Raw genomic sequence first — 26,788 nt, 5'->3', positions numbered from 1 at the left:
ATACTGAAAATTTCTTTATAATACTTGCTCCTAAATAGTGCAGAGGAAAAATTGATTTTCCAGTTTTCTTCTGTGGGAGCACAAAACTTTATTAAGCTACTGTGTAAATGCATGGGCATCCACTGTTTGAGGAATATATGTATTTTTATTAGAGTTGTTGGAGAAAATGAGGTGAATTAGGGGGAACCTGAACAAATTGTGAAGTTAAAGTATAAATAGCAATGAAGGAGTTCAGATAAAATAATGGAAAATAGGCAGATAGGTGTATCCCTGCCTGTTGGAGAAGCTTATCCAACGCTGCTCTTGAACTAGCCAAGTTCCTGAGCTGCTCATTTTTGGAAGATAATGAAACAGTCAGGATTAGTGTTTGTCCCATTCTTTGCATTTCTTCTGACCCTTCATGAAAATGCTTTATGTGGCTCTTTATCTCAGATCCAAAATGATGATCAGCAAGTCCCATTCCCAGTATAGCAGAGCTGTTATTCAAGGGGTTTTTTTTTGTTTTGTTGTTTTCTTGGGTTTTGGCTTCTTTTAAAGTAGTGGAAGATGAGCCTGAGGAGCTGTGTCTGTAACATACAAAACCCCCACAAATGTAATCAGTTACAAGGATTTTTTTGTTTGGGTTATTTCCTGGCTTAGTGGTGGTTATATTTATTTTGTGAAATGGGTCAAGCTATAAGGAAAAGAAATTGAAATCATGAAAGCTTAGAAAAACTGAGAAGTGGAGACCTCTAATGAGCAGAGCAGAGAGTAGGCTGAGCATCCTTATATTGAAAAAACCTTGGATCCCTGTAGCATCAGTGAAAGATCAGTTAGAGCATAAATTATAGAGCTGATCAGCATATCAGGAGTAAAATAATTATGCAAAAAAATCATGTGGGTGAAGGTTTGTCCACCTTTTTTTTTTTTCATTTTTCATAAGAAAAACAATAAATACTAATACAGCTTTGTTGTAATAATTCATGCACAGAGAATTGGACAAATATGAATTTGGAATCTATTTTTAAAATTGAGTACATTTTAATAGCCTTTGGCTATGGAAGGATGATCTGAGAATAAGAATGGACTTGTGTTTTTTGTATAATCCCAAGATTTGGCTCTTTGGGTGATCCAATTCCACTGGATTTATGGAAGCTGTGTAATGGCTTGTCTGTGCTTTGCTGAGAGCAGACCTTATCTGCAAATGTTTTGACTTTTGCTCAGCACAAAAAATCCCTGGTTTTGGGTAGGAAATGCAGGAAGGGCTTTGCAGAACACAAATCATGGAAGATGCTGTGATCCAGCTCCACCCCAGCTTCAGGATGTTTTATAAAATACATGGAGATAGGTATTTGAGAACATTTAGATAATTTCAGGTAGATATTTCAGAACGTTTAGATCATTTCAGACAGATATTTCAGACCATTTTGCCACCTGAATCTCTTGTGGTTTAGATGAAGCAATGTGATAGATTAAATTATAGGTACAGGTGTGGAGCTCTGCAGGTCTGGATCAAAGAATTTGCATGAAACAAATATAGTCAAAACATTTTTTGACCTTTTCATGTCAAGGAGGAAATTTTTGATCCCAATGAAATAATCAGTGGCTAATCTGGATAGAACAGAGGGTGTCTTTAGCAGTTCTTAATGAAGTATCATCTCATCAGAGGCATCACATTTCTGCCCCAGTGCCAGAATCTTCAAATCTTTTTAGAGCAATCTTTGTCTTTAGGAAACCCAGCTGAAGTGTAACTGAAACAAGCTATGTGGCAGCTACACAAGCTAGAAAACATTTCCATAAAAGACCATAAAAATCCTACAGTAGTTTCCAGAGAGAGCAAGAGTGAACAGTTTATTGCTATTGCTCCTGAAGCAAACGTTTTATTTAACATTTCACGAGGGTTTCATAATGACAAACTTGTAGGAAAACAGTATCTGTCTGTTCCCTCTGTGAAAGTAGCTGGACTCTCTCTTTGCTTTGTGCTTAGCTAAATATTTGTCTTGGAAGAAAAGAATTTCAGGACACACAAAAGATACACTGTTTGAAAAGGTGCAAAAAATTACTGAAATACGTGGAGTGGGGTTTTTCTTTCACCCTCCTTCCCTCCCCTTTTTTTTTTTTTTAATTGCTTCCCAGGAATCCACTTGAACCAATAGAAAAAACTGAGTGAGCAGGCTGAGAAATGCCAAAGGAGCACGTTCTGATCAGCTCCAAACTGGTGTCAGCAGCCAGTTGCAAACTTCTAGGTCTCCCTAACCTAGTTTCCTCTCTTGTATTCTAGTGAGAGAATGCTTAAAAATCAATAGCCTTTGTGGTTATTTTTAGCCTTCTGCACATTTTTATTCAGCTCCTGGAAGCCATGGCAGAACATTTCACTGCAGTGAACTTGGATTTCACATCCTGGTGGCTCTGACTTCAGGAATTTGAATGATTATTTCTATATCAGCCCAGTGCCTTCTGTTTATTTGTGTGGCCTTGTGACTGCAGTGCTGTGGATTCATGGATTTTATCATGAAATGCCTATAAAAGCAAAAGAATTTAGGCATCCAGACAATTAGGTAACTTGTCCACAGTCATATAATTTCTTTAGATTCTTTTTGCATCTCAGTTTATATTGTTCTTGATTTTGCCACTGGAATTTCTAAAATTAAATAATCTTTACTGTAATGCTGATAAACTTCCAATATACTGAGAGGAGGTTTCTTCTGAGCAAGAAAGCCACAGTGACTTTTGTCACTCCATAAAGGAATTGAAATTGTAACAGAAATGTACAATATTTCATTAGTCCTATCCTTGCACTGAAAACTGCATTTGAGACATGCATTTAAACTTTAAATCCCTCTTGCCTTTGTAAATTTTAAATCCTTCTTCCTAGTTTTGAAGGCTCTTTCTTCACCTTCAGGTCTGTGGATATCTCTGAAACTCTGTTGTTTTTTTCACGTCTGTATTTTTATAAGCATTCAGCTGAAAATGCTGAATAGAGCCAGCTCAGTCTTTGATTCCTCTGCTGAACTCTAATTTATTGCTTGGTTCAAGGGTGGCTTGCACCATCTTTTCCTGTAAAAATTCTACATTTTGTCCCATTTTCCTAATTTCTACAGAAAGTTTAAAAATTTACTTCATTTTTTATCTCCATTTCAATGTATTTTCCCAGCTCGTTTGTTTCTATTGTTTGGTTTGTTGTTTTCTTTTCTGTGGGAGAAGGTTGTTAGCAGCTGCTCGTCGTCTTGTTGAAACACTGACTTATTTTTACTTTTTCACTGCACAACTTTATGATTAAGACTGATTCTAATCTCTTTTGGGTAAGGAAGATTATTTCTAATGAAATACGGCAGCACAGAAGTGATGCACTGGATTTGCAGGTTTTATGACTTGCCATCTTTATTTTTCAGTTTCTTATGAGCCTTGCACCTCTGTGAAGAACAAAGAAAAAAAAACCATGTGATCAAAATCCTTGGTTTATTTTAATCCCATTCAGAGATTGGGTTTTAAAAAATTGAAAAAAGGAAGGCCCAAATCCCATACTCATTGCATATCCTTCTATATCCCAATCCTTGGTTTATTTTAATCCCATTCAGAGATTGGGTTTTAAAAAACAGAAAAAAAGGAAGGCCCAATTCCCATATTCATTGCTTATCCTTCTATATCCCAAAAAAAAGGGCAAGTACTCAGTTTTCCTTGTGAATTGCAAATATGAGCAAACTCTTAATCATCAAGGGGAAATGATAAATGAATGTTTTTTGTGGTGCCTTTGTGGAATAGCTCAGGGAATTGTGCAGCTCCTGCTGGTGACACCCGGAAGGTTCCTGAGAGGGACGTGGTGTCCTCCTGTGACATCAGGAGCCTTTCCCTGCAGAAATCCCCGAGCTGCCAGGTGGAACCCATTCCAGTTCAGCTCCTGAATCTCTTCCCCCTGTGTAAAAGAGAGCAGGTGTTAACACTCTGCTTTATTACCTTTTTTTAAAGCTGTGCACGTGCTCTTAGTCCAGCAAGAAGCTTTGGGTTGAACCCAACCTGCTTTTTATTTTTCTGTCCTTTTTTATTCCCTTTGATTTCATTCTCAGTGATGTGTTTCTTCTTGGATTTATTAATTATGTTTAAACTTACTCCCTGTTGTTGAGTTGATTCTTTCTGGCAGCTGTAATTAGCTTGCACCAAAGTAAAAATGATGTGGATTTCTTTTATATTATAAAGCTTTTAAAAGTTTATGTAAATCAGTTGGAAATTCAAATTAGAAAAGCATGGCTTTGTGAAAGGAATTTGAATTGTGTTTGTGTGACATATTGAGTTATTTTACTTACAACATCAGCTTTTGGCTGTATTTCTTTCATGGTTTATTGAATATTTTTTAATTGTGTTCATAATAATCTTGCAGTTTTAGAAGAATTTGTTAATTTAGAAGCTGAATCACATGCTTTCTTGTTTTTTTACATAAATGTTTAAGACTAGTTTAAGAAAATTATCTAACCTTTGAACTTTACCAGGTATCATCAGGTGAAATAATTTATAACAAGACTTGGGTTTTTTTCCCTTAAGGTTGTGCTATAAATTCAGGTGCATTAAGACTTTTTTTCTAGGAGCCATAACAGCAGAAGTTATTAAACTTCAGAAGTTCCCCTTCACCCTCAGAGCCAAGGGATGGGCAGCAGGGCCTGGAGAATTGATAAAACTATTTGAAAAGTGTTGTGGGCTCAGATTTCTCACCATAGGGTTTAGTTTGCACAGCTAAAGTTACAGATTAAGAACTACTGGGGGCCTTCTGACATGAAAATTAATTACACATGGTTTATTTTTTCTGAAACCTGCACTTTCTAAAACCACTGGCTGTAGGGGTGGATGCACTCATAGTGTAGGAATTTGTAACTCTGTATTTTTACTTCAGGAAAATAACTCAGTAATTTAAAAATTTTAATAATCTCTTTTTTCTTTAAATATTATTGGTGTTTTTTTCCCTTATCCACCAAATCAAAATAATTCTACAGTTTAATTAAGATACTGCAGTCATTTCTTCTTCCAAACTCTGAGTGATAGTGACGAGATCTGAATGGTAAATTATAGGAAATGTGCAATCCCCTGCCTTCACCATCACAGTATAGAAATGCAGTGTTCTTCCATAATTTGTGTCCAAAGGTTTCCCACCAATCCATAGATCAGCAGCACAAGATAAGCAAGATGAGGCAGCAATAATCTCGGAACTAATACTCTCAGAATTTAAAGGAATTCTTGAAAACAAAATCTTGACAACAGTCAGGTTTTTGTAGGTGTCCATATGTATTCTTTTTATCTAACTTTTAATTAAATATTCCTATTTACTATTACTTTGCAGTGTGGGAACTGCTGACTTATTAAATCACTCAGCCATTACAAGAGGGGGAATTAAACTGTGTATTAAAGTAGTTATTTAACAAGGGAATGTTTTGGGTTAAGTACATACCAGAACTCTGCAACGTGTTTAATGTGGACTCCACCAATAAGGAAGTATTTGTATCAAATAAGTAAATGATAGTAAGTGAATAAGTATTGTATTTTATTACTCTAAGAATCTTGGACAAGCTCCAGATTATTAAAACTTTGCCTTTTTGGGTAATTATCAGCAGCACATCATTTTGTACTGAGGCAAAAATCCAGGTTTGAAATGCTTGCACTTTCAGGAGGTTGATTTTCTTTCTTTTCTTTGCCCTTCCTCTTCTTTAAAATTAAAATGAGCTTGCTTTTAATTTTGAATGTAAATTAATTAATTTCTGTTAAGAGGTATGAGGGTATGGTGATTGGGGAGATAACAATGCAACAGTGGGAAAATACTCCCTGTTGCAAGGAGTCACAGAGGAGGGTAATGTGTAATTTAAAAATAAAGGACACAGAATGAGACCTGTATTACATTTTAAAAAAACATTTCCTATTTTATAGAAAATAAAATACTTTGCATAGTTAATTATTATGTTTATTTGTACTTCTAAAGAGAATGTGAGAGTTTAAGGGTTTAAATGAAATTTCCAAAAGCAAAGTCTGATGATGCTTTTCAAAGATAGGGATTTGAAAGTGTATATTTAAATATTATTGTATCCCAATGCATTGCTGATGGTTTTCTTTCTTTTTCTGCTTTGCCTGTTGGGGCTGCTCTCTTGGGCACGTGTTACTGCTGAACCCACCTCGGTGCAGTTCACACGATTCCTCTGTGATTCCCCTCTGGAGGTATGTATTCATTCAGGATGGGAGTTTTGGAATGAATGTATTTAATTTATTTTGTTTAATGAATGTGCGAGTGTCCTCTGTGCTCTCTGTATACAGCCAGCCATTGTTAATGGTGGTGGAGGAGGCTGGCACAGAATTCCCATCTCCACCAACTGGTAAGGAAGGTTCTGCTGTTTCCAGAGGAGCCTGAGGACTCCTTTGCTGGGTAATCAGCTCCCACTGAATTTCATAGCAATGCATTTAAAAGTAGAAGCACAAAAGGCCGTGTCTTTCATGGTTTTTGATTTATTTCTATGAAAATCAAAGAATGAATTACTAAACAACTTGCTAAACTTGTATTTTACTGCAATCTGAGGTAAAAGTTGAGGAGAGATGCTGTTCCTTCATTTCAAGTGAGCAAACTGCCCTGGGTTCCTTGCAGTGTCTCTCTTGTTAGTCTCAAAGAGCTCAGGACGGCGTGACTGTAATGAAATTGTCAGGTTATAGTAATTACACTGGTAATTTGATCTGTCCCACTTTGAGTGAATCCATGTGTGGAGAGTTTGTTGCTTTTCTCTGCTGAGTCCACTGGCCTTTGCATTCCTGAAAGCTGAAGAGTAATAGAGCTCATTAGGCTTTATAGGAAAAGGGCTTTTATCACCTCGTCAACTCGTGCAGCAGACTGCCATTATATTCTTAATTTTGTATGGCCATGTAGATGTTGATGCACACTACCCTGCCAGCTTTATACCCATATTGTTTCTTACAGACACTTTTTATTGACATTTTGAAGCTTGAATTAAATTTTGTGTGGCACCACTACAGATGTCTTCAATTAGATGAAGTTAAATAAAAGGGGTTATATATCAGAGGCCAAGGGATTCTTGAAATTCTTTATTCTGAAACAGTTGCCACAAGCGAATCTAGCAGTGTGTAGTCTGTTTACTCTTTTGAACAAAAATAATTTAAAATAAAATTTAAATCTTACATGTTTTCAATTTGTAATTTTTGGAGTTTTTAATGTTATCATTAGCTGCAAATAGTATGAACACTCAAACTCTTCCTGTCTTTTTTATTTCTTCATTTTATTATCCAGTTTAGTTTCTGTTTTGGCTATGGGCTCTGGCAGAAAAAATGAACGCTTTAAAGAAAAGATAGAGTATGAAGTAGCAGAAAACGAGGCAGTTTTGTAGCAGTAAACAGCATAATGTAAAGTGAATTGTTTGAGGTGGTTTTTTAAATTCATCCTTTGATTTTTTAGAGGCTGCATTTAACCATTTGCCATTTTAGCAGTTCCCACAGGCAGATGTGGAATGGTGGTCATGGTTCAGCACAAGGGAACAGCCTGCAGGACTCAGCCAGAACTCTGTGGGCTGGGACCCTGCTCTTGCCAGGATGGGAGGATTCCTGGGAGAAAGTTCCAAGGGAATCCAGACTGTTCAGGGTGATTCCAGACTGTTCAGGGTGTTTCACCTCATTTTTGGTGCTCAGTGAGTGAGGGGGATGTTGGGAGCCAGTTGTGTCAGCATCACTGATGGTCATCTCAGTGTTTGTCCTGCCCAAGCTGTCCTGAAATAGCAGCTGGAAGGAGCCTCAACCCTTGCATGGACCATGGTGTTAGGCAGTTGAGGGATAATTTTGTTTTATTTTCAAAATAGTCTCTAATTGCTGCTTATACTTTTTTTTTTCATCTTGACTGATGTTAAGCATTAAACTGACAATTTTATAAAACTGTTGTCAAAATCATCTCTTTGAAAGAGCTGCTGATTTATGCCTGTTGTTTTGGGTGTGCCTATAGCAATATGTTTTCCAGCATGCATTTATGCTCCATGGGTTTATGCACATTTGCTATCTCCTCTGCCTTTTTGATCACTCAGTGTTACAGGATCTTTCTGGAGCTATTTACATTCCATTGGTTTTTAACCATCCTGAATACTTCAAAGTCATCATCTTGGTTTGCTGCAGCATCATTCAGTCCTCACTGATTCACTACCAGCCTGGAGAGTGTAATAGATCCAGCAGGATGGAAAGTGATCTGTTTTCTGTTATGCAAATGATCATTTGTTCTCATTAACCATGCTGAGATGCTTTTGCACTCCAAAGAATTGAAAGATGTTTGTGAATCTCAATCTTTGCTCTTCAAAAAGCACATCAGCCTCTGCTTTGCATTGTTTTGCTTATTGATATGTTTTAATTTTCAGGAGAACTAAGAAGTGAGACCATTTCAAACCTGTAATTCCCAGGATCACCTTCTTACAAGGTGATATTTGACTGACATTTGATGCAGTGTAGCTCAATTCTAGACTTTTCCAGTCTGGCACAGAATGTGGCTCTGAAAAGAGCCACTACTAATCCCTAATGGAAGTAGGACAGAGCTCTGGAAAGGAAGGTTGCTAACCAAGACGTAGAAATCTGCGATTTGTGTGTGTGCAGTTGGGAAAGGAACTGCTGGAATTAATCACTTTGCTCATTTGGCAAATATTTCTACTAGAGCAGAGAAGTCAAGGGTTTCCTAGCTTTTTTTATTTTCTTTGATAGCATGAATTTAATATCTTGCTCTTCCCTCCATGCACAGCAGAGGGTAAAATTGAAAGGTAGGAAATAAGAAATTTCATGAAGCCTCCCAGAGAAAAATAATCATCCATTATACAGGCAGGACCCATTTTTGGTAATTATAATACAGAAATTTTTATAATTATTATAATAAGCAAAATACCTGTTAAAGTAAAAGACTGACCAGTGTGCTCTGAAGAAATTCTAGTGCTCTCACCATCACTGAAGTTCAATTATAAGAGTTAGTACACTGAGGTACTAATTGGGCAATATATAATACCAGTTCTGATAAATATTTAAATTTTAATCATGGGTTATAAAATGTGAGCAATCAAACATGCTCATGGAATCATTAGCTAGCAGGATATGAAGACAGATAGAATTAACATAGAATATGTTGTATTTTTCTCTGCATGACTGTGTAAACATTGGAGAGAAAATTGTGGTTTCCATTTTGTCCTGGATTTTTTCAATATCATCAGATTATAATAATTCATTGCATTGCAATGGGACTATAAACTGTTAATTTAAAATACTTTGGTCCTTCTGGATTGATTCCAGGGCTAGTGTATAATTTTGGGTAGATAAGCCAAGCCCTTTCTGGTGGGGCTTGCTCCCCTGATGTCACTGGTATATTTTCCACCACCTTTCACAGACACAGTCCCAGTGGAGATGTCAGTGGTGTGAAATGGTGTGGCCTGCTTCAGGAGAATGTTTCATATTCTAGACCTGTTTCAGGTCAAATTGCCTGGATAGTGCACAGGAAATCGAGTTAAAGGAGCCAAGTATTCATTGAGAACTGGGAGAAAATGTAATACTGACAAGCATTACAAAGGATTACATTGTATGAGCATTTTTGAAGGTGGAGGGAAACCTTACTCTTTTTAAAATGTTATTTGCTTAATGTAACAGAGATCCCTGTCTGTTTTGCCTGAAATCAGTGCTGTGCTCATTATGTTTGTTCCAGAACATAGACTCTCTTATATTCATGACATTTCACTGTAATTGCATTAGTGAAATAACTGCAGATTGTGCTTTACCAAAAGTTTTACCTGATGTTAATGCTCAGTTTGCAGAGGTCCAGTGACCAAATCCATGTGCTGCTCTTTGGAGGATTGGGGTCATACACAGACACAGCATTTGTTTAACTTCAGAAGACTTTTCTTTGAGTGAAAATCTTTTCCATAGTGGCTTAGACTATCTTCTTTAACATTCATTAAATCCTATATGATGTATTTTTGACAAAGAAAGAAAATCTGTTTTAACTGAAACTTATTTAAGCAAGTCTGTGTTCTATTACCAACCACATTTCCCCATGGCTTTGAGATGTTTCATTTTTTTTTGTCACTGACTGCACTCTGAAAAGGGAACTTAACCAGTGCTGAGAAATCCTTAGAGAACATCTTTTAACTTGACTGTGTCCCTGCTTAAAAATGTTACCACTGACCATGTGATTTCATTTGGCTCTGTTGAAAAGTTGATGATGCTGAATGAAACCATAACTGTTGGATAAGTGGGCTTTACCTGAAGAAGAAAAGCTGAGTTTAATGTGCTATATCTGGGTTTAGTGTTCTCACATACTGCAGATGGAGCTCTCAAATGTTTCATCATTTCACTTCTAGAAAGCTCCACACTTAGTTTTGTGGTATATAACTATATAAAAATTCAAACGTCTTGTTATGTGGCCTTTATTTTGGGACTTGCTGGTTAGGTAAGCCAGTTGAAATAATTTTTGTTCACGTGATTGATTTCTTTTGACACATGTGGTACCAATTAGAGTAACTTCTGCCTATCATCTCTTCAATCAGGGCTACTGTATCACAATACTTGATTAAACCCACCTTCTGCTGATGTAATGCAAAACAGTTGGTAATAGCAGGCAATATTGTCAGATTTATTGAGTGAGAAGCAGCTTTCTGAAGACCTGGCAATGCAGTGAAAAACATGACTAGATGGATAATTAAGTTGAGCACAGTGGAATTCGGGATTAAAGTAAACTTGACGTGGGAGAAAATGGCATGCCAGAGTTGGTTGTGTAATACAGTTTAAATTAGGGAGATCATTTTCTTCTTGACTTCAAGCATCAGTTTCTGGCTCGAGGTGCTTTACCCCATCCAGAGTCAAACTTCAGTGCACATCCAAAACCACAGCACAAACAATAGGAGTCCCTTGGTGTTCTTGCAGGATTTGCTCTGATGTGGGCTGAGGAAGAAGAGGTTCCACAGATTTTGTTGCCACACAGTTTCAGGTTCTTGGATAAAAAGTGTTTCATTCGTTACAGAGAATAAACAGCACATAAACAATGAGCTCAGGGGTTTTTTTATAAATAGCCATCTGAAATAAATTTAATTGCCACTTTGAGGAAATCAATTTCTATGGCTGGAGTGCTTCCAGTGCTTGGGGATATGGAGGAGAGAACCTGGAGGTTCTTGGTGTGACAGGGAGTGTTGGAAGCACCAGGTTGGCATGCAATAATTCAGTAATAGCTTGAAGAATCATGTTGGTTTGTCCTGTCAGCACCATAAGTGCTGGATGGCAGAGGCTATTTCAGATTCACGTTTGGGATGTGTGATATGTGGGTTATACCCATTGTGAGAACAGCAAAGGACACAAAAGATCCAGTAACTAACCTTGTTTTCCCTGCCTTTCAAATGCTTTTTTTCTGAATACAGGTGGCCAGCAACATTTTTTACAGTATTTAGTTACGTGTTAAAATTCTCTTTAAAATTATTTCCATACTGGAAGTCTGTCAGGGAGTTAATCCCTCTCTTGTTCTCAGGCAGAGCATGCCCCAAACGGACCAGACTGTGGCTATGGCTCCTTCCACCAGCAGTACTGGCTGGATGGGAAGATAATTGCTGTTGGTGTCATTGATATCCTGCCCTACTGTGTGTCCTCAGTCTATCTGTACTACGACCCAGACTTTTCTTTCTTATCTTTGGGAGTCTACTCTGCATTACGGTAAGAGAACGTTTTCCTTATCTGGTTGGATGGAATCGTAAGAATTAATACTTGTTTCTAAACTTGGAGTTTTATTTTTAGTCTAAATATGTACTAGTAACACTACCTTAAGCAATGTAGTTGTGGGGTTGGTTGCCTTCCAGGTAAATTTTTAGTTGTCATCCCTGACTAGGGATGTATCTCTAGTTAGCTAAATACTTTTACAGGTTAAGAAAACATGCAGAAACAAAATGCCTTGATTTTTATTGCTCCTGAAAATAATTTAATATTGCTTGGTTTCAGAAGGAAAAGCCCCTTTTTTTGTCTGAACAGAAATAATTTTTCCTTTGACCTTTTTCTAAGCCCACTCACCAAATGAAATTAATCAGTTTTATAGTTTTATGCACATTGAGGTCATAAATAACAGAGTACCTAAAAAACATTATCTACTGAATTAGTGCTCTCCTGCTGTACTAGCACTATGTATATTTTTCAGGTATGTTAATCTCATTATCTCTCTTCAGAAAGCCTGATGGAGAGAGTAATCCTATGAATTTTAAAGCCTTAAATTAACTATCCAACATGGTCTTGCAAAACAGTAGGAATTGTGGGTATTGCTTTTCACTGTGAACAAAAGCTGTATGTAAAATTGCAAGTTACTGCTTTTCTTCCATAGACAATTTTATGATTCCATTGTTATTATAAGTGAAAAAACCCCAAACCCTAAATGAGTGGAAATACTTGTGTAACTCTATTTTTTCCTTACCTTTTTTGCTTCTCTGCTTATATGAAATAAGTTGGCCACAGACAAGTGTGGTGTTCTCATGAAGCAGCTGTGCCAGATGTGTCTGTGTACAAGTCTGAGTGTGAGAAGCTGTAGCATGAATCTTTTCACCTGTGGGGATTTGCTCTGCACTCTGTCAGGTGCAGGAGGAGCCCTGGAGTTGGGAGATGCAGCTTTGTCCTTTCTCCAAGGGCTCCTGCTGCGAGGCACCTTGTTCAGTGTCACCCTCCAGGTGGGGTGGATGGCACACCTTGAGCTGTGTGAAGCACAAACAGCACTTTAAGGAAACTTCTTACCACAGTTAGTTCATAAATGTTTTTAATAATTAATAAACCACATGCAATTTCATATATCAAAGGTCTAATCTGAATTTGATTGGATTTTTATTAGTATCTGACAATTTTATAGAATTAATCAGAATTAACAAATGTGGAAAAATGTTGGAACCCCTACGACTTAGAATTGATCTTTTTTTCTCTTAATGAACTATGTTTTTAGAACTATTCCATTACAAATGTTAGATAGTTGAAATTAGACCAATTTTTTCCTTACAAGATGAATATATAAAATACTAAGTCCTCCTAAGAATTATTTTTTAGTATTTGTAATATCACATTACTTTATGTAATAATAGACTGACATAATCCATGCTTACGAGTTCTTTAAATGATTTTAAATTTTCTACATAATAAATTTAAAACTTTGTAGCTGCACCATGCGTGCATGGCTCAACTTGTGAAAAAGCAGCTTGTAAATTCTGCAGCATTTAAGGCAATAAAAACGAGTTCCCAACAGTCCTGGAGGAAGCCAACCTCCTTCTTCTTTCAAAAAGGGGAAGAAAAAAAGTTGAGTTAGGGAGGACTTAGGAAGTTGCAAAGGAATCTGATACCTTCCAAGCTGTTGCCAATTTTTCTCCAAGGAGGTTGGACTGCTTTGCTGTCACTTCCACTTCAGGCCACTCAGAATTGTTGCTGCTGAGTTGTAGAAAGGATGGGATTTGAGCATCATTTGAAACATGTAGGCATGTAAGTAGAGAACACGGGGAGAAGAAACTGCCTGGAAATGCCAGTCTTGCCACAGGAAAAAAAATCAAGAAATACTGAGTAATACTGATTTAATTTTAAGGGATAAATTGCCTCCAGTGTTTGTAGATGCTTCTATATGAATGTACTCATATCTTGGATCAGAGAATAGTTTATGTTGGAAGAGATCTTTTAAAGATCATTTATTCCAGCTCCCCTGTAGTGAGCAGGGACATCTTCTTATCCCTCTGACACAGCAAGTAAAACCAGCATCCATTTTTTATCCAATTTGTTACAGAAGTGATCTGCACAGATAGAAATGCTGCAAAAATGATCATTTATAGAGGAAACACTGGCTGGGTCTTTGTGGTAACTGGTTTCCTTGTGCCAGTAAAATAAAAAGCAAACTTTTTTTGGAATACATTCACATTTATCTTTCAGAATAAATGAGAAAATCATACTAACAAACATGGGATGAGTAAAAATACCTTTTGTTGCATAAAGATGGATGTTTTTACATGCAAATTGCTGGAGCATAAATGATGGAACAACCAAGAGGCTTATCCTTGAAGCTTATTTTTCAAAATACTCTGATGTTTTCCTGAGCCTTGTTAACCAGTAGAATTCCAGAACACCAGTACCAATTCTGTAGAATTCCAATGTACACAAATATTGACAAGAAACATACTAATCAGAGGGTTTTAGTAATTTTTATTTAGATATCAAATCAGGCAGTTGGCAGACCAAAACACGAAAATGAAAGTATTTTTAAGCCTGACATGGTGTTGTGCATTTTCTTGATTTGTTTGTTAGGTTTCCAAGTAATAATTTTCAGTTTGTTATGTTTGGGATTTTTAAAAACATTAGTTTAGAGTTTATGATGCTAATTTTTATTTTATAGAAGTCTAGTCCTTTATAAAGTCCTAGAATAAGAGCCAGATAGCTGTAAAATATTTCAATATGAAGAGGTAAAATGGCTTTAAGAATTGTATTCAAATGTAATTAGTCTTTTCTTTCCCCTCACAGGGAAATTGCTTTCACCAGACAGCTTTGTGTAAAAGCTCCTGATCTCTGTTTTTATTACATGGGTTTCTACATTCATTCATGCCCCAAAATGAGATACAAGGTAACGTGTGTTTTCACTTATTTCCTTAGTGTGCTGTCAAAGCTTTTGACAGTGTTCATAGTAATATAATATTTTGTAATTGTCATTTTGGATTTTAATGTAGATTTTATATGGTTAAATTTGAATGCTGGTTGCTATTTAACTTGGCTTAGGGATATTTTTTTTTCCAATTTAGTTGCATGTGCTATTTAATACATCTTGGCTTAAGAGAGGTTTTCAAGGCTGTCAGATCATGTTTGTCATTTGCTTACCTGGCTATCTCAAGTTTACAGGGTCTCTTTCAGTGCACTAAAGTTCTCCCTTTTTGAGGCTGGCATATTTGGAACTGTTGCTTAGTGACTCCAGGAACTGATAAGATGTCTTCTTGGGCTTGGCTGGGTTTTACTCTTTATTTTTTCTTAGAGGCTCTGTCCATGAAACCAGTGAGAAGTTTGGTGAGCAGAGATTTTGAGGCAGAGCAGATTTTGAGGAGAGGATCAGGAGAATCCACAGAACACTTACAGTAACAACTCTGGCTGCTGTGTAACCCCTGTTGGCTTCACCTCTGTTCAGACCTTGGTGCCTAAGGGTGTCTCTCTTGTGGTTTTAGATCTTGTGAATGTGGTGCCTTTTCTCTTTAAATGCGTAATTGCTTTTGGATATTAATATGATACAATTTCAGAGTACTGAACATTGATAGCAATTTGATGAACCCTTACACATAACCATTTTTATCTGTTAATGTGGAAAGATAAAAAGTTCACAAAATCTAGAGAAAGAGGTGAAGTGTTTTCATTTCTTTTTTTCCCCTCTCAAAATATGCTAAAAATCTGCAGTGTTTTCAAATGGCCAAAAATTGTGAGGTTCATTAAAGTGATGGTTGTGAAGGAATTTCACAGGAATTTCATCTTGATTATGGCCTGCACTACAGGTGACCATGATGATTCAGTCTTCTGAAAATAACAAATCCCTCTTGTTTTGTTAGATGATGTGTTTATGTGTGTGTGTCCCCTTTGCCAACTTGAATTTTCTTGTCCATCTGCTGGCCAAAGAAAGAAAACATTAAGTTTGATGGAAGAAGATGGGTGAGTTGGAAAAATCTGCCCTCTCTCATCTGATTCATCTTAAAGGCTGTCCCATCACCAGCTTGAACCAAAGGTTTTGGTTACTTCCTCTACTCTTTGCAGATATTTAGAAGTTTGGGGTGATTTGTTTATGTTGAGACACTGCAATTTAGCATCCCTTGTGTCTTCTACAACCTGCATGGTGCAAGACTTGTAAAATGAGTAGATGTTGTTTACCAGGGCACTTAAAAAACAAATCTGGCAATAATGGCAAAAAAAAACCCATTTCTGAAAGATATCATGTCTAAGAAACTTTTGGGCTCAGCTGCTTGTAGTGCTTTACCAAAGAAATGAACTCTGTGTGCACGGATTAAATGAAGCTCATACACGAGGCACTGCATTAAAGGAGCCACTCTACATTTGTATTATTTATTACAATAAATAATGTTTTGTTGAGCCTGTGCTGCAATTTGAAAATGATTGCATCAAGAATACAACACTCCCACAATGCTTCTAGATTTCATTCTTAAATAATGGAAATTGATTAAATTGTAGTGGGAGTATTTTACTTTTTGTTTCCTTCACAAAAGCTCTTTTTCTTCCCTTGCTTAGAATTAATGACTATTTGATATGACTGTGATTTGGTAGAATATACATTTTAGTCTTCCAGAAACCTACCAAAGTCAATGTGTTGGGTAATTAAAGCTGGAGCAGGGGAGGATATGAAGAAAAGCTGTACCTGTGTGATTAGAACACACATAATGCTCTCTGCTGGGACAGCAGTAATCCAATAAATGAATTGCAAGGAGCTTTGTTCTATTTTATATTTCCTTTCCTGGATGCATTTGTTTGAGAAGGAGACAAAAGTAATGAAATTGAAAATCAGGTTGACATTAATTCTCTAGTTCCACTTTTCCCTCACCGAAACAGAACACCAGAACCAAATTATCAAGCTAAGCTCTGAAATGCATCTGGATAATGCTGCTGCTCCTGTAAGTGATTGGGAGTGGTGAAGTAGGGTGGAGAAGTACTGATTTTGCAGATTAAGTAATTTCAGTAGTGCCTGGTTGACTTGGAGGCATTTCATGTTAAAGACTTTGCTTTTTTGCAGTTTAATAGAGAAGTTAGAGGCTCCCTTCCCTTAATGATACTGCTGTGAAAGAGAGTGACAGGCTGTGGGTGGCTGATGTTAAACTGGTAAAGAAAGAAAGAGAAGGAGCTGAAAAGCCATCCACTGGATTTCTGGCCTTCTTCTTGTAATTTTATTTGAAAATTATTTATTTTGGGACCTTCAGAAATGGAGGCTGAGCACAGGAGCAGTTCTCTGTATGAGAAGTGCCTTATGAGAACACAGCATTTATTTACAGTGAAGGCAAAGATTTGGAGGATAGTTATTGGGGGTCAGTTTGTGACCATTTCATCTGCGGGGTTCTCTTTGCACATCTGGTACAATTTGGTGTATGAATGGGGTGTAACTCAGTGGAGGATTGGAGGCCTGAAAGTCCTGGAAGCAGATCCCAGAGCTGGGATTCCTGTGGCACAGTAACAGAGCTGGAAAATTCTGGATTCTCAGGCAGGAAGATGAATGGTTAGAGTATCAACTAACCCATGGATCAGACATAATTACAGAGGTTTTTAAAATAAAGCTCCCTTTTGAGTCACTGTTCCCATTCCTTTTGTTCCCCAGCAGCCAACATTGATTGCAATGGGATTTTAGAACAGTGGAGTCCCAGTGAAATTTCTTAAAGATGGGGGAAGTGACTCCATTGCAAAATTATCTTTTAGTTCCCAGCCCCTCTCAGATTTGTTCTCTTGTATGGGTTAATGTTTACTAACTATTAAAATAAAATCTACATTAAATTGAGACAAAAGGATTCCTATAGTCCTGTTATGTTAATATGGAAAAATCCAGTGAAAAACCTTAAGCAATGGCTTTGTTCCATTTTTTTCTGGGTAGGTTAGGGTAATACAAGATTTAAATGGTTCTCTGAAGAAATTCATGACCTTGTGAGAAACCTTCTCAGGCTCTGTTAGATGTGGTAGTTCTCACATTGGAAAATAGTCTCCTGGAAAATTTTCCAAGAGTCATACGATGCAAAGTCTTTTTACTAATGCATTTTGGAGTGTGTGATAAAGTTTTAAGCATAAAGAAAGTATTTTACTTGAAAATCAGGTTGGTCTCAGGGTTGCTTCTCATGTGTTTAAGTCCTCTCTGTGTACTTGTTAATGATTTCAGGTAAATGCAGTAATATGCAAGCATATTTATGGAATTACAGAAATAAAAGAAGCGCCTTTAGCAAACAGCCATATCAGAGAAATGCTTGAGAGAACCTTGGATTTTCTTTCTGGATTGATATTCTGTCTGTTTTATCCTGCAGCCTTCAAGTAAAAAATTTCACTCTGTGGCTCTATGTTACTAAATTCACATTTTCCAATCTCTGAACTCTTTAAGGTCGTTTCTGTTCTTTCCATTGCAGTCCTTTCACACTGATTTTGAGTCTCATGGTGGGTGACGTTAAATGGATTTTGAGGTTGTGTTTCTAGAAATAATAAGTGTGTTTGCTGCCTTGCATTAGCCATTTGGCCTCTGTTGACCTTAAATCCCTTTCTCCTCTAAGTTCTTGTGCTGGGAAGAATTTGTTGGTGAGGTTTTCTATGTGAGTTTCCTTACTTCTGGGTTTTGTGGGGCTTTTTCAATGTTGGGATTTGCACAGATCTTGTGAACATAATGCCTTTTCTCTTCAAATGTATCATTGCTTTTGGGTGATACAATTTCAGAGTAGAACATTGACAGCAATTTGCTGAACACTTACACATAATCATTTTTATCTGTTAGTAATGTAGAAAGATAGAAAGTTGGAGCATGGATCATTCCTTGTTTGGGTCAAGGATGTCCTTCCCCTGGAGGCCACCCCACTGGTGTTGGTAAATAACTCTCAGAGCACTTGGAAGTGCACAGCAGATTTAATGTCTTTGTGCTCTGTTATCTCTGTGTGCCATTTTAAGGCCATTCTATGATGTGAAGAGGTGTTTTGACTGAAACCTTTATCCAGACTTGTATGCAGGCCAAAGTAAATGGAATTATTTCAAACAGTCTCCTTTGGTATCAAGTCATGGCCAGACTTCAGATAGATGGAATACTAGAAAGGGCTCTGAAATGTCAGAAAAGAAACAAAAGGCTGATTCAACTGTGATTAATCATTCTTAAACTAAATACCTCAGACTGACTGTGGTTGTGAGTGGTGCCCCTGGAATTTTATGGCACTTGAGAGCCAATTTCTTTGGCTGCTTTCAGGAATTTCAGCATCACTCCTCGTGCAGCAGTGAAATGCATCCAGTGGTAGCCTGCATGTCCACGTCCACCAGATCCACAGGAGTCTGGCTCATCTTCCCCTGTCCAGACTCTTTCACCATGTCTCACTATGGAATTTAGTGAATGTTTTCAGTAAGCTCAGCTTTGCTGTGTAAAGTGAAATTTGTGAGGGAAGGAGATTTCATGTGACGTGCCTTAATGTGATCCTCTGATTTTGGGGGTGTAAGCACATGCTTGTTATGGTTCTGCCACTGACCAGCAAAAAGCTTTGCTAAATGTGTCACTAGCTCCACACAAAAAGAGCTTTTATACCTTCGTGTGTCATCTTTTCTTTCAGCCTCCTTTTCTCATTGGTATTACTATTTACCTTAAATTGGGAAAAATATGATTAGCTGGGAGTAGTCTGGAGGACTGGAGCTGCCCTGAAACTAGTGGCTTTTCCAGGATTAATTTTGTAAGTTTATAGGAATAAATCTGCATTGCAATTAGCACAAAACAACTTTTTATGCAAACAGGTCATAAAGAGTCAACTAAATATCCTGAAAAGTCAGTGCTTCTTATAGAGTGCCATGTTGTTGCTTGCAGCACCATTTGATAATAAATGAGTGAAGTATCTGCATTGTAAAACTATTATTTAAGAAAGCAATAAAAGTTTTGGCAACACAGTGGTTTTGCTTTTTTTGAGAGGACCATTAAAAATAAACAGCAAATAATAAAGACAAAAACATACAGTAGTAAAGTTTTGAGAATAATAAGCTGTACAAGTGAGGAGGTAATTCCTGCTTTTGTGGTTGTCCTATTAGCATTATTTTTATCCTTCTCCTGCCTCCCTTCCTTCTGTTTTCTCCCTGGACTTCCCTGGGATCCTCCTCTACATCAGCAGCTAAAATTGAACATTGATCTCTTCAGAGCTGTGGCCTTACCCAGCTGCTCCTTCTGATGGGCTGGGTTGGTGCCTGAAGAGAGACTCCTCTGAAATCTGCTGGAGTTTGGGCATTAAAACCCGAAGGGATTTTGAGAAGTCTTTTAGAGTGACCAAGACTTCCAGAAGGATTTTGCATGATTGACTTGACATACATATGTTAAATGTGAAAATCAAGCTGTTTTAATGTTCCTTCAAGGTTTATCTGGAGCAAAAAGTCCTTATCTTTCTACATGTATTTTATCAAATGTGTTTGACTAGGAGTAATGTCTGGTTTTTGGATATCAGAAGGCAGGTGCTCTTTTCAGGATTGCAGAGTCCCTTAAAATCTTTTTTCCTTTCGTTTCTTCCTTCCATAAAAGCTTTTTCCTTTCACTTTTCCTTATCTGAAAGCCTGTGCTAAATAAATGGAACTTAACATGTTGGAATAAACAACTACGAGAATGTGGGACAGAATAAAAACACCATAGGTGAAAAGTTATTAGTTCTTTGGTTCTTGAAGTCATGCTAGTGATGAATACTTAAAATCTTTTCTCCTTTACTTCTAACAGCTTCTTGCAAAGTGTTTGAGGTTTGTTTTTTTCTTCAAGACACTTGTAGAGAGGTTGCAAAAACCACATTATTCTGAGCATCAGCAAGCAGGAATAAAGAGATTCTCCATTCTGGACAGCGACAGCCATAAGTGAATGCTGACAGGGGATTTCTGCTGAAAATGTAATTATGTGAAGCAGAATATCAGTTTCTGTGTCTGTTTCCATGTTTTCATAACAGGTAAAGATAATGAATGTAATTGATACAATTGCTTCTTTATTTTTTTCCTAAGCTGTTGTTTTTTACTGTGTATAATGGGTAAATTATTACCCATTATCCTCAGTACAGGTGATGATGCTGTGCTGAATTTTACATGACCTTTTTCTGCAATCCCATTTTTCTTCTAGATACAGACACAGACCCAGAAACTTTATTTCTCCTGGTAAAATATTTTCAATGGGGATTTACTTTTTCTTGTCAGTTAGAACTCCCTTGGGAGAGAAGTGACCATGTCCCTGGGGATTTATTTTTCTAATGTTAGAAATGTTTATGTTCCTAATGTTAGAAATCCATGGTTTTTATTTGTTTCTGGAGTTTAAGATGACTCAAGTTTGTAGTAGAAATGAAGTGAAAGTAATATGGATATTGATGTTTGACTATTATTTCTAGGCTTTTATCTGTGCAGATGTTTGTTTTTCTGTAGGTCTCAGCTGACCTCTGACATCAACAAGTCTCTTTCTCATTATTGCACCTTGAGAAAATAAACTTGGTTTGGATCAGGTTATTTTCGTGTCGTCCTTAAAAAACCCCACCATATTCTGTATGTTCAGGATTCCCAGTTCAAGTGTTGTGAAAAATAAACAGAGAAATGTGATTAATGTGGCATTAACAACCTACATTTGCACATTAGCAGGGATGTGCTCTACACCTTTTACTTGTTCAAGGAATCTTGTTTATTTGGGACAACTTTACTATAATTTTTTCTTAATAAATGTGATTTTGCTAATTTGTGTAAGATTTAAGTGAGCTAAAATCCTACCTTAAAAACCCAGGAGTAAGAGGCACAGTTTGTTAAATTGTTGGTCAGTGCTGGTGGATGTTTTCAGATCTACTAGAGGTAACTTGCCTGTCTCTGTCAAAGGGAGCTGCTAAAAAGATTTATTCAGGATCATGTTAATAAACCTGAGACAAACCATCCTCTGAATGATGGTAGCTGGTGAAAATTCATCATGTCTAATTCATGACTCAGCATAGTCATAAATTCCCTGCTTATTTCTGACTGACACTAAATCTTAGTTGAAGGCTCATTTGGGGACTCCATAGCAACCACTAGCAGTTAAAGTGAGAACTGTAAATTGTGAAATGCAGAGACAAAAGAGCTGGGGATTTTGTTTGGGTGGCTTTCTTGTGGTTTTGTTTTTTGGTTGTTTTTTTTTAAGGGAGAATAATATTTTTCACAATTCATATGTCTTTAATTTTTTCCTTCATGTGAGAAATGAGGTCAAAATTCCCATTTCAGAATTTGCCAATTATAGTTCTACGAACCCATTAGTCCTTGCTAGTAACTCTAAGAATGCATGGAATTAAGAGTTTTTTTAAGGTTTCCAGGAAGCAAATTAATTGATGCAGTGCTGCTTCATCAGCTTTAGTTTTGCTGATTTAATAATTTTGGATGGACCTCAAACACTACACTGTACTTCTGAATTTTGTCTTTGGAACTGTCTCTTTGTGAGAATTGCCAAAAGTGAGTTAATTTCAGTATTCAGAGATGGACACTGTGCAGTGCTGTGATGGAGAAGGTGAAAACATGTTTATGGAGATAATGCTCTTCACTTTTCCTGGCCCAGTCCCTGTGTAAAGCTGATCACAGCCAGGCCAGTTCAGAAGCTGGACAAAATATTAAAGTTCTTGTGCCCTACAGAAAAGTCAAATCTGTCACCAAAGTGTGAGTCCTTGAAACTGGTTAATTTTATCTGTGCACCACATTTTTTGAAGATGGCAACACGTGGAGTGTTGGATCTCTCATTTAACTCCAAATCCAGCTGCTCTTATTTTTACTGTTTTGCTGATTATGTTAGCTCTAATTAGGCAATATTGTCAAGTGGAATTTACTTGGTCTGAAAGCCTGGAGCTTCTGCTTTTCCTGGCTCTGCCATATTTCACTTATGGCCTTTACAGTAGGAGCTGGCTGATGAGCCAGTTAATCTACACAAGAGATGTTTTCTCTCCGATTTTCCAGGAAAGGTTTAATGGGAGACACTTTAATGAGGCCTGGTTTAACTAAGACCTTATTAATTTTACAGAGGTATCACAGTACACTCCTCTGAAGTGTTCCATGTAATCTAGATGACAATTCATTATTATGAATGATTATTTTCTTTGTCTGAGTTTGTTTAGCTGCTGACTGTTCAGAGTCTCCAAGTAAAAGTATAATTAATGAACAGACTATATTAATGAGGTTCTATTATTTATCCTCAACCCTGATGTTAAACACAGTCTAGCTTGCAAAAAGTACAACTTGGTTGGGAATTTAAGTCGCAAAATCCTATAGAGGTGAATGATTTGGAACCAGAATAGAAAAGTGGAATCATGGATTGTGTAGTCCATCCCATTACTGCAATACAGGTTCAGTTATATTTGTGTTAACTTCGATATATATAATATATATATTATGTATAACATATAGAATAAGATATAACATACATCATGTTCTTATCTATTCTTGTTCTTTAGTGGTCATCCCAATGAAATTCCTTTTCTTAATGTCTCACCTAAGCTTTTATTTCTAAAGAATAACATTATTATTTTTTTGTTTTTGTTGGGTTTAATTTTGTAGGGGTTTTTTGCCGTGCCCTTAATTTTAAACTTGATGGCTGCCAACATGTCTCTTTATGGGATTCTCTAAAAACCCCAATCAACCATCCACCAAAAATACCCCTCAATTTTTTCCCTAACTCTCATTTTTTAAGCTTTTTGTAATTTTTTTATGCAGCCTAGAAGATTTTCATCAGGCAATGTATTTTTGTCCTAGAGAATGGTGGCTAAAATTAGGTCCTGAGCTGCTGAGGTCAGCTGGTAGCATTTGTTTATAAAATATGAGTTTCTGCCTTCATTGTGCTGAGGAAGATAGCAGCCTCTGGAGGCACGAAGAAAGGGTGGAAAGGAGGAGAAAAAAAGGAATTGTGCAACTACAAAGTTTTCAGAATGGGCTAAGTTGGGATGTGAGCTGAGTTATTTTTAGTGTCAAGGTTCCTGACTACATGACTGTGAAAGAAAATGTGTTTATGCTGTTGAATTTCTCTGCTGTCCATTCTGCTTTAGCTAAGTCTGTGTCAAAACTTGAGTTTTTCTTTCTTTCAGGAGAGAATATTGCATTAAATGAGTTGACAGGGCATAAAGGGTTTTATGGTTTTTCCTTCCAGTGGTTATGGAGAATTGTATCTTCCTTATAGTAGTAAATTCTTATTTATAGTATTACAGTAAATACCTGAAGTGACAGCTCAAAGTAAAAAATGAAGAATTAAAACCTAGAGCAAGGCTATGATAGTACTGGGTTGCAGATGATGGTAATTAATTGTGTTTTCACACCACCAGCATATCCCTGGTAGGGGAGCAAATTATTTCATGTCACCTGTGGTAGCCACCACTGTTACTTAGATGCAAATAATTTAAAAACAAAACTCTGTTCTTTTAATTGGCGTTAGAGGGAGTAGTTGAAGTTTATGGAGCTTAGCAGGCTCCTGGGTGTTGCTGAGTTTTCCCAATGATCCTTGAGGGCTCTGAGAGGCTGCACAGGGCAGGGCCCCAAAAAGGAGGGTCAGTGGAGGAATAAAATATTTTTGTTACAGCTTCTTTAAAGTGTTTTCTTGAGCTAATAAAATCAGTTCCCAAAGGTTTTAAAATGTTGCCTTATTGTGGAGACCTGGGAGCTTGATGAGTTGTTGCCTTTTTGAGCGCAAATTAAAAAAAACCCACAAATAAACAAAAATCAACAACCCCAAAGTCCCCCTTGGTGTTTTCAGACACTGCCCCGAGGCTTCTGCTTGTTTGTCCTGTGGGAATTATTCACTGCCAAAAACTTGATTTGGTTTACTTGTTCTCAGCTGAAGAATGGAACTGTTCTAAAAGGAATGACTGAAACTGTTCAGAGTAATTTGCTGTGTTAGATGTGTTGGATAATTTGGGGATTCTTCCTAGAAAGGTTTCAGGGGAGTAGATCATCCTTTTTAACAGCATAGGATACTGTTTGCTTCCTCTCCTTCTCTTGTTCAGAATGAAAACGTTTTCACAAATAACACTGAGATGGGATGACAAAAAGGGCTGTGAAAATGACTCCATTGTTAATTAATTGAAGAAGAATGGGTCTGTGGAGCAAAAGTACATAGCATCCAAAATCTATCTTTGTCCCAGCACAAATGCACTGTTGTTCTGTGACTGGACAGAAGACAAGATGAGCTTTTTGTTCCCCTGATTACTGATTTTATTTATTTATTTAAGCTACTAGGGCTAGTGTTCTCCAGGGGTGCTTAGTGATAGTATAGGCAGCATATCCATGATTTATTTAATGATTTTTGTTTTCTTATGTTCTTTCCATTTTAGTCTTTACCAGTTGGCATTGTGTGGCTTGTTAATTGCTTTTAACTATTTTCCATTCAGGGAAAGGGAGGAAGGTGGAGAGATGTTACAGTACATTATGAGGCAGAAATATTTAGGAACATTTTTGGCTGCGTGTTTTAGATGTGCCGATCTCCATTCAACTTATTGACTGAAACTGATTAAAGTTTTAGTCATTTAAATTTCTATTATGCCAATAAATATTGGCATCATGTATGCTAGCATACAAGTGTTTCTAGCACTTTGCTGTCTATTTTAGAAGTGTGTTAAAAGTGCAGGGAAGTGCACGAAGCTGCTTTCTTGTTTCCAGATATGCACGCACACGAGTACAGGGTGCACTCATTTGATTTTAAAATAAAGCAGGGTGATTGCCTGGGCAATTCTGAGTTATTTTGAACTCTGAAAAGCAGGGATTGTAAACTGTTAGAATGGCAGCAAAGTGCTTGATCTCTGTAAGTACAGTTCTAATTTAATACTCCCCTAATCCTATATTTGGGTGGATGTTTAATACACTCTTGAATTACCAGGCTTTGGAATGATGAGGACTTACACAGCCTGTAATATAGTTACTAATTCCAGCCCATGTGCCTCCAAACTTGTTTTTTAACATGAAGGTGTTTATAAAGCAATGTTTTCAAACATCTGGCATTAAGAGAAATCTGAAGTGTTGATGTTTCAGCTCAAAGACTTTGGGGATATATAATGTTAAACAGTCTGTTTTCCTAAACATGCAAGTAGACATTTGTGTACCTTAAATGGCAGTAATTCAGATGGAGGCAGAATGGGGGAACATGTTCTGCCCAACTGGGAGAAGTCTTGGGCACTTTTACAGGGCCACGAGCTTAATGGATGCAAAGCTGCACAAGGAATGACTGCTGCAAAACCTCCCATATAATTTCATTTTGTTTAGCTTTGTGTGATAAAAATGAACTTACTTGACAAGAATTCTAGGATTAGAAGTTTTATATTTTGTTTATAATTATAGAGACAGAGTTTAATAACATAAGGAAGAGTTTGAAAACAAGTCGATGTCAAAAAGAACATGTTGAAAGGATACAATTATTCATACTCTATTGTGTCCTCAGGCAGTTATTATTTCCTGCAAAACAGCTTAACAAAAATTCAGTATATCTCTGTCTAGCCATGTTTTCAGTGTCTTATCCCTCCATTTGTTTAGTGTCCCTATTCTTGGATTCTTTCATCAATTTCTTACATCTAGCATGGTCTCAGAGGGAATGCATTGAAGCCCTGGAGCTCTCTCAGCTCAGTGTTTTTTCTGACAACTAATGTAGCTACATCCTGGTTTTCAGTTTGGAGTGGAAGAAGAGAGAGGAGAAAAAAGGAGAGGAGGAGAGGCAAGGCAAATATGTCCTGTGCTCTGGGGACACCTCAGAGCCTCTTCCTGTGCCTGAAGAGGCTCCAAGAGAGCTGGAGAGGGACAAGGGATGGAGGGACAGGACAAGAGGGAATGACTTCCCACTGCCAGAGGGCAGGGAGAGATGGGATATTGGGAAGGAATTCTTTACTGTGAGAGTACTGTGAGATTACCCAGAGAAGCTGTGGCTGCCCCATCCCTGAGAGTTCCAGGCCAGGTTGGACAGGATTTTGGGATAGTGGAAGGTGTCCCTGCCCATGGCAGCAGGGTGGAATGAGCTGAGCTTTGAGGTCCCTCCCAACCCAGCCCATTCCATGGCTCTGTGATTCCAGGATGATGGAAGCTGGTAGGGGCTGTGGTGGCAGTTTGGATTCTGGGGCTGTTGCCTCTCAGAGCTGTTTGGGCTGGAGGTGGA

At 37.3% G+C, this 26,788-nt stretch overlaps 1 protein-coding gene across 2 annotated transcripts in view; it reads left to right on the top strand.

Moving 5' to 3' along the window:
• The window catches only part of ATE1 (arginyltransferase 1), a 68,909-nt gene that overhangs the window by 11,455 nt on the left and 30,666 nt on the right, over nucleotides 1-26,788 (top strand). For both annotated transcript variants that reach the window (XM_039708995.1, XM_039708996.1), the window contains exons 8-10: nucleotides 6,139-6,171; nucleotides 11,483-11,664; nucleotides 14,476-14,575. In XM_039708995.1, the coding sequence (XP_039564929.1) occupies nucleotides 6,139-6,171; nucleotides 11,483-11,664; nucleotides 14,476-14,575 (315 nt within the window). The remainder of the gene's footprint in view (nucleotides 1-6,138; nucleotides 6,172-11,482; nucleotides 11,665-14,475; nucleotides 14,576-26,788) is intronic.

The sequence above is a fragment of the Passer montanus genome, unplaced genomic scaffold (assembly GCF_014805655.1).
Source record: "Passer montanus isolate IOZ18808 unplaced genomic scaffold, ASM1480565v1 scaffold21, whole genome shotgun sequence".
NCBI classification, from domain to species: Eukaryota; Metazoa; Chordata; class Aves; order Passeriformes; family Passeridae; genus Passer; species Passer montanus.
Note: the sequence above shows the minus strand (reverse complement) of the source record. Positions and strands in the feature narration are given on the sequence as shown.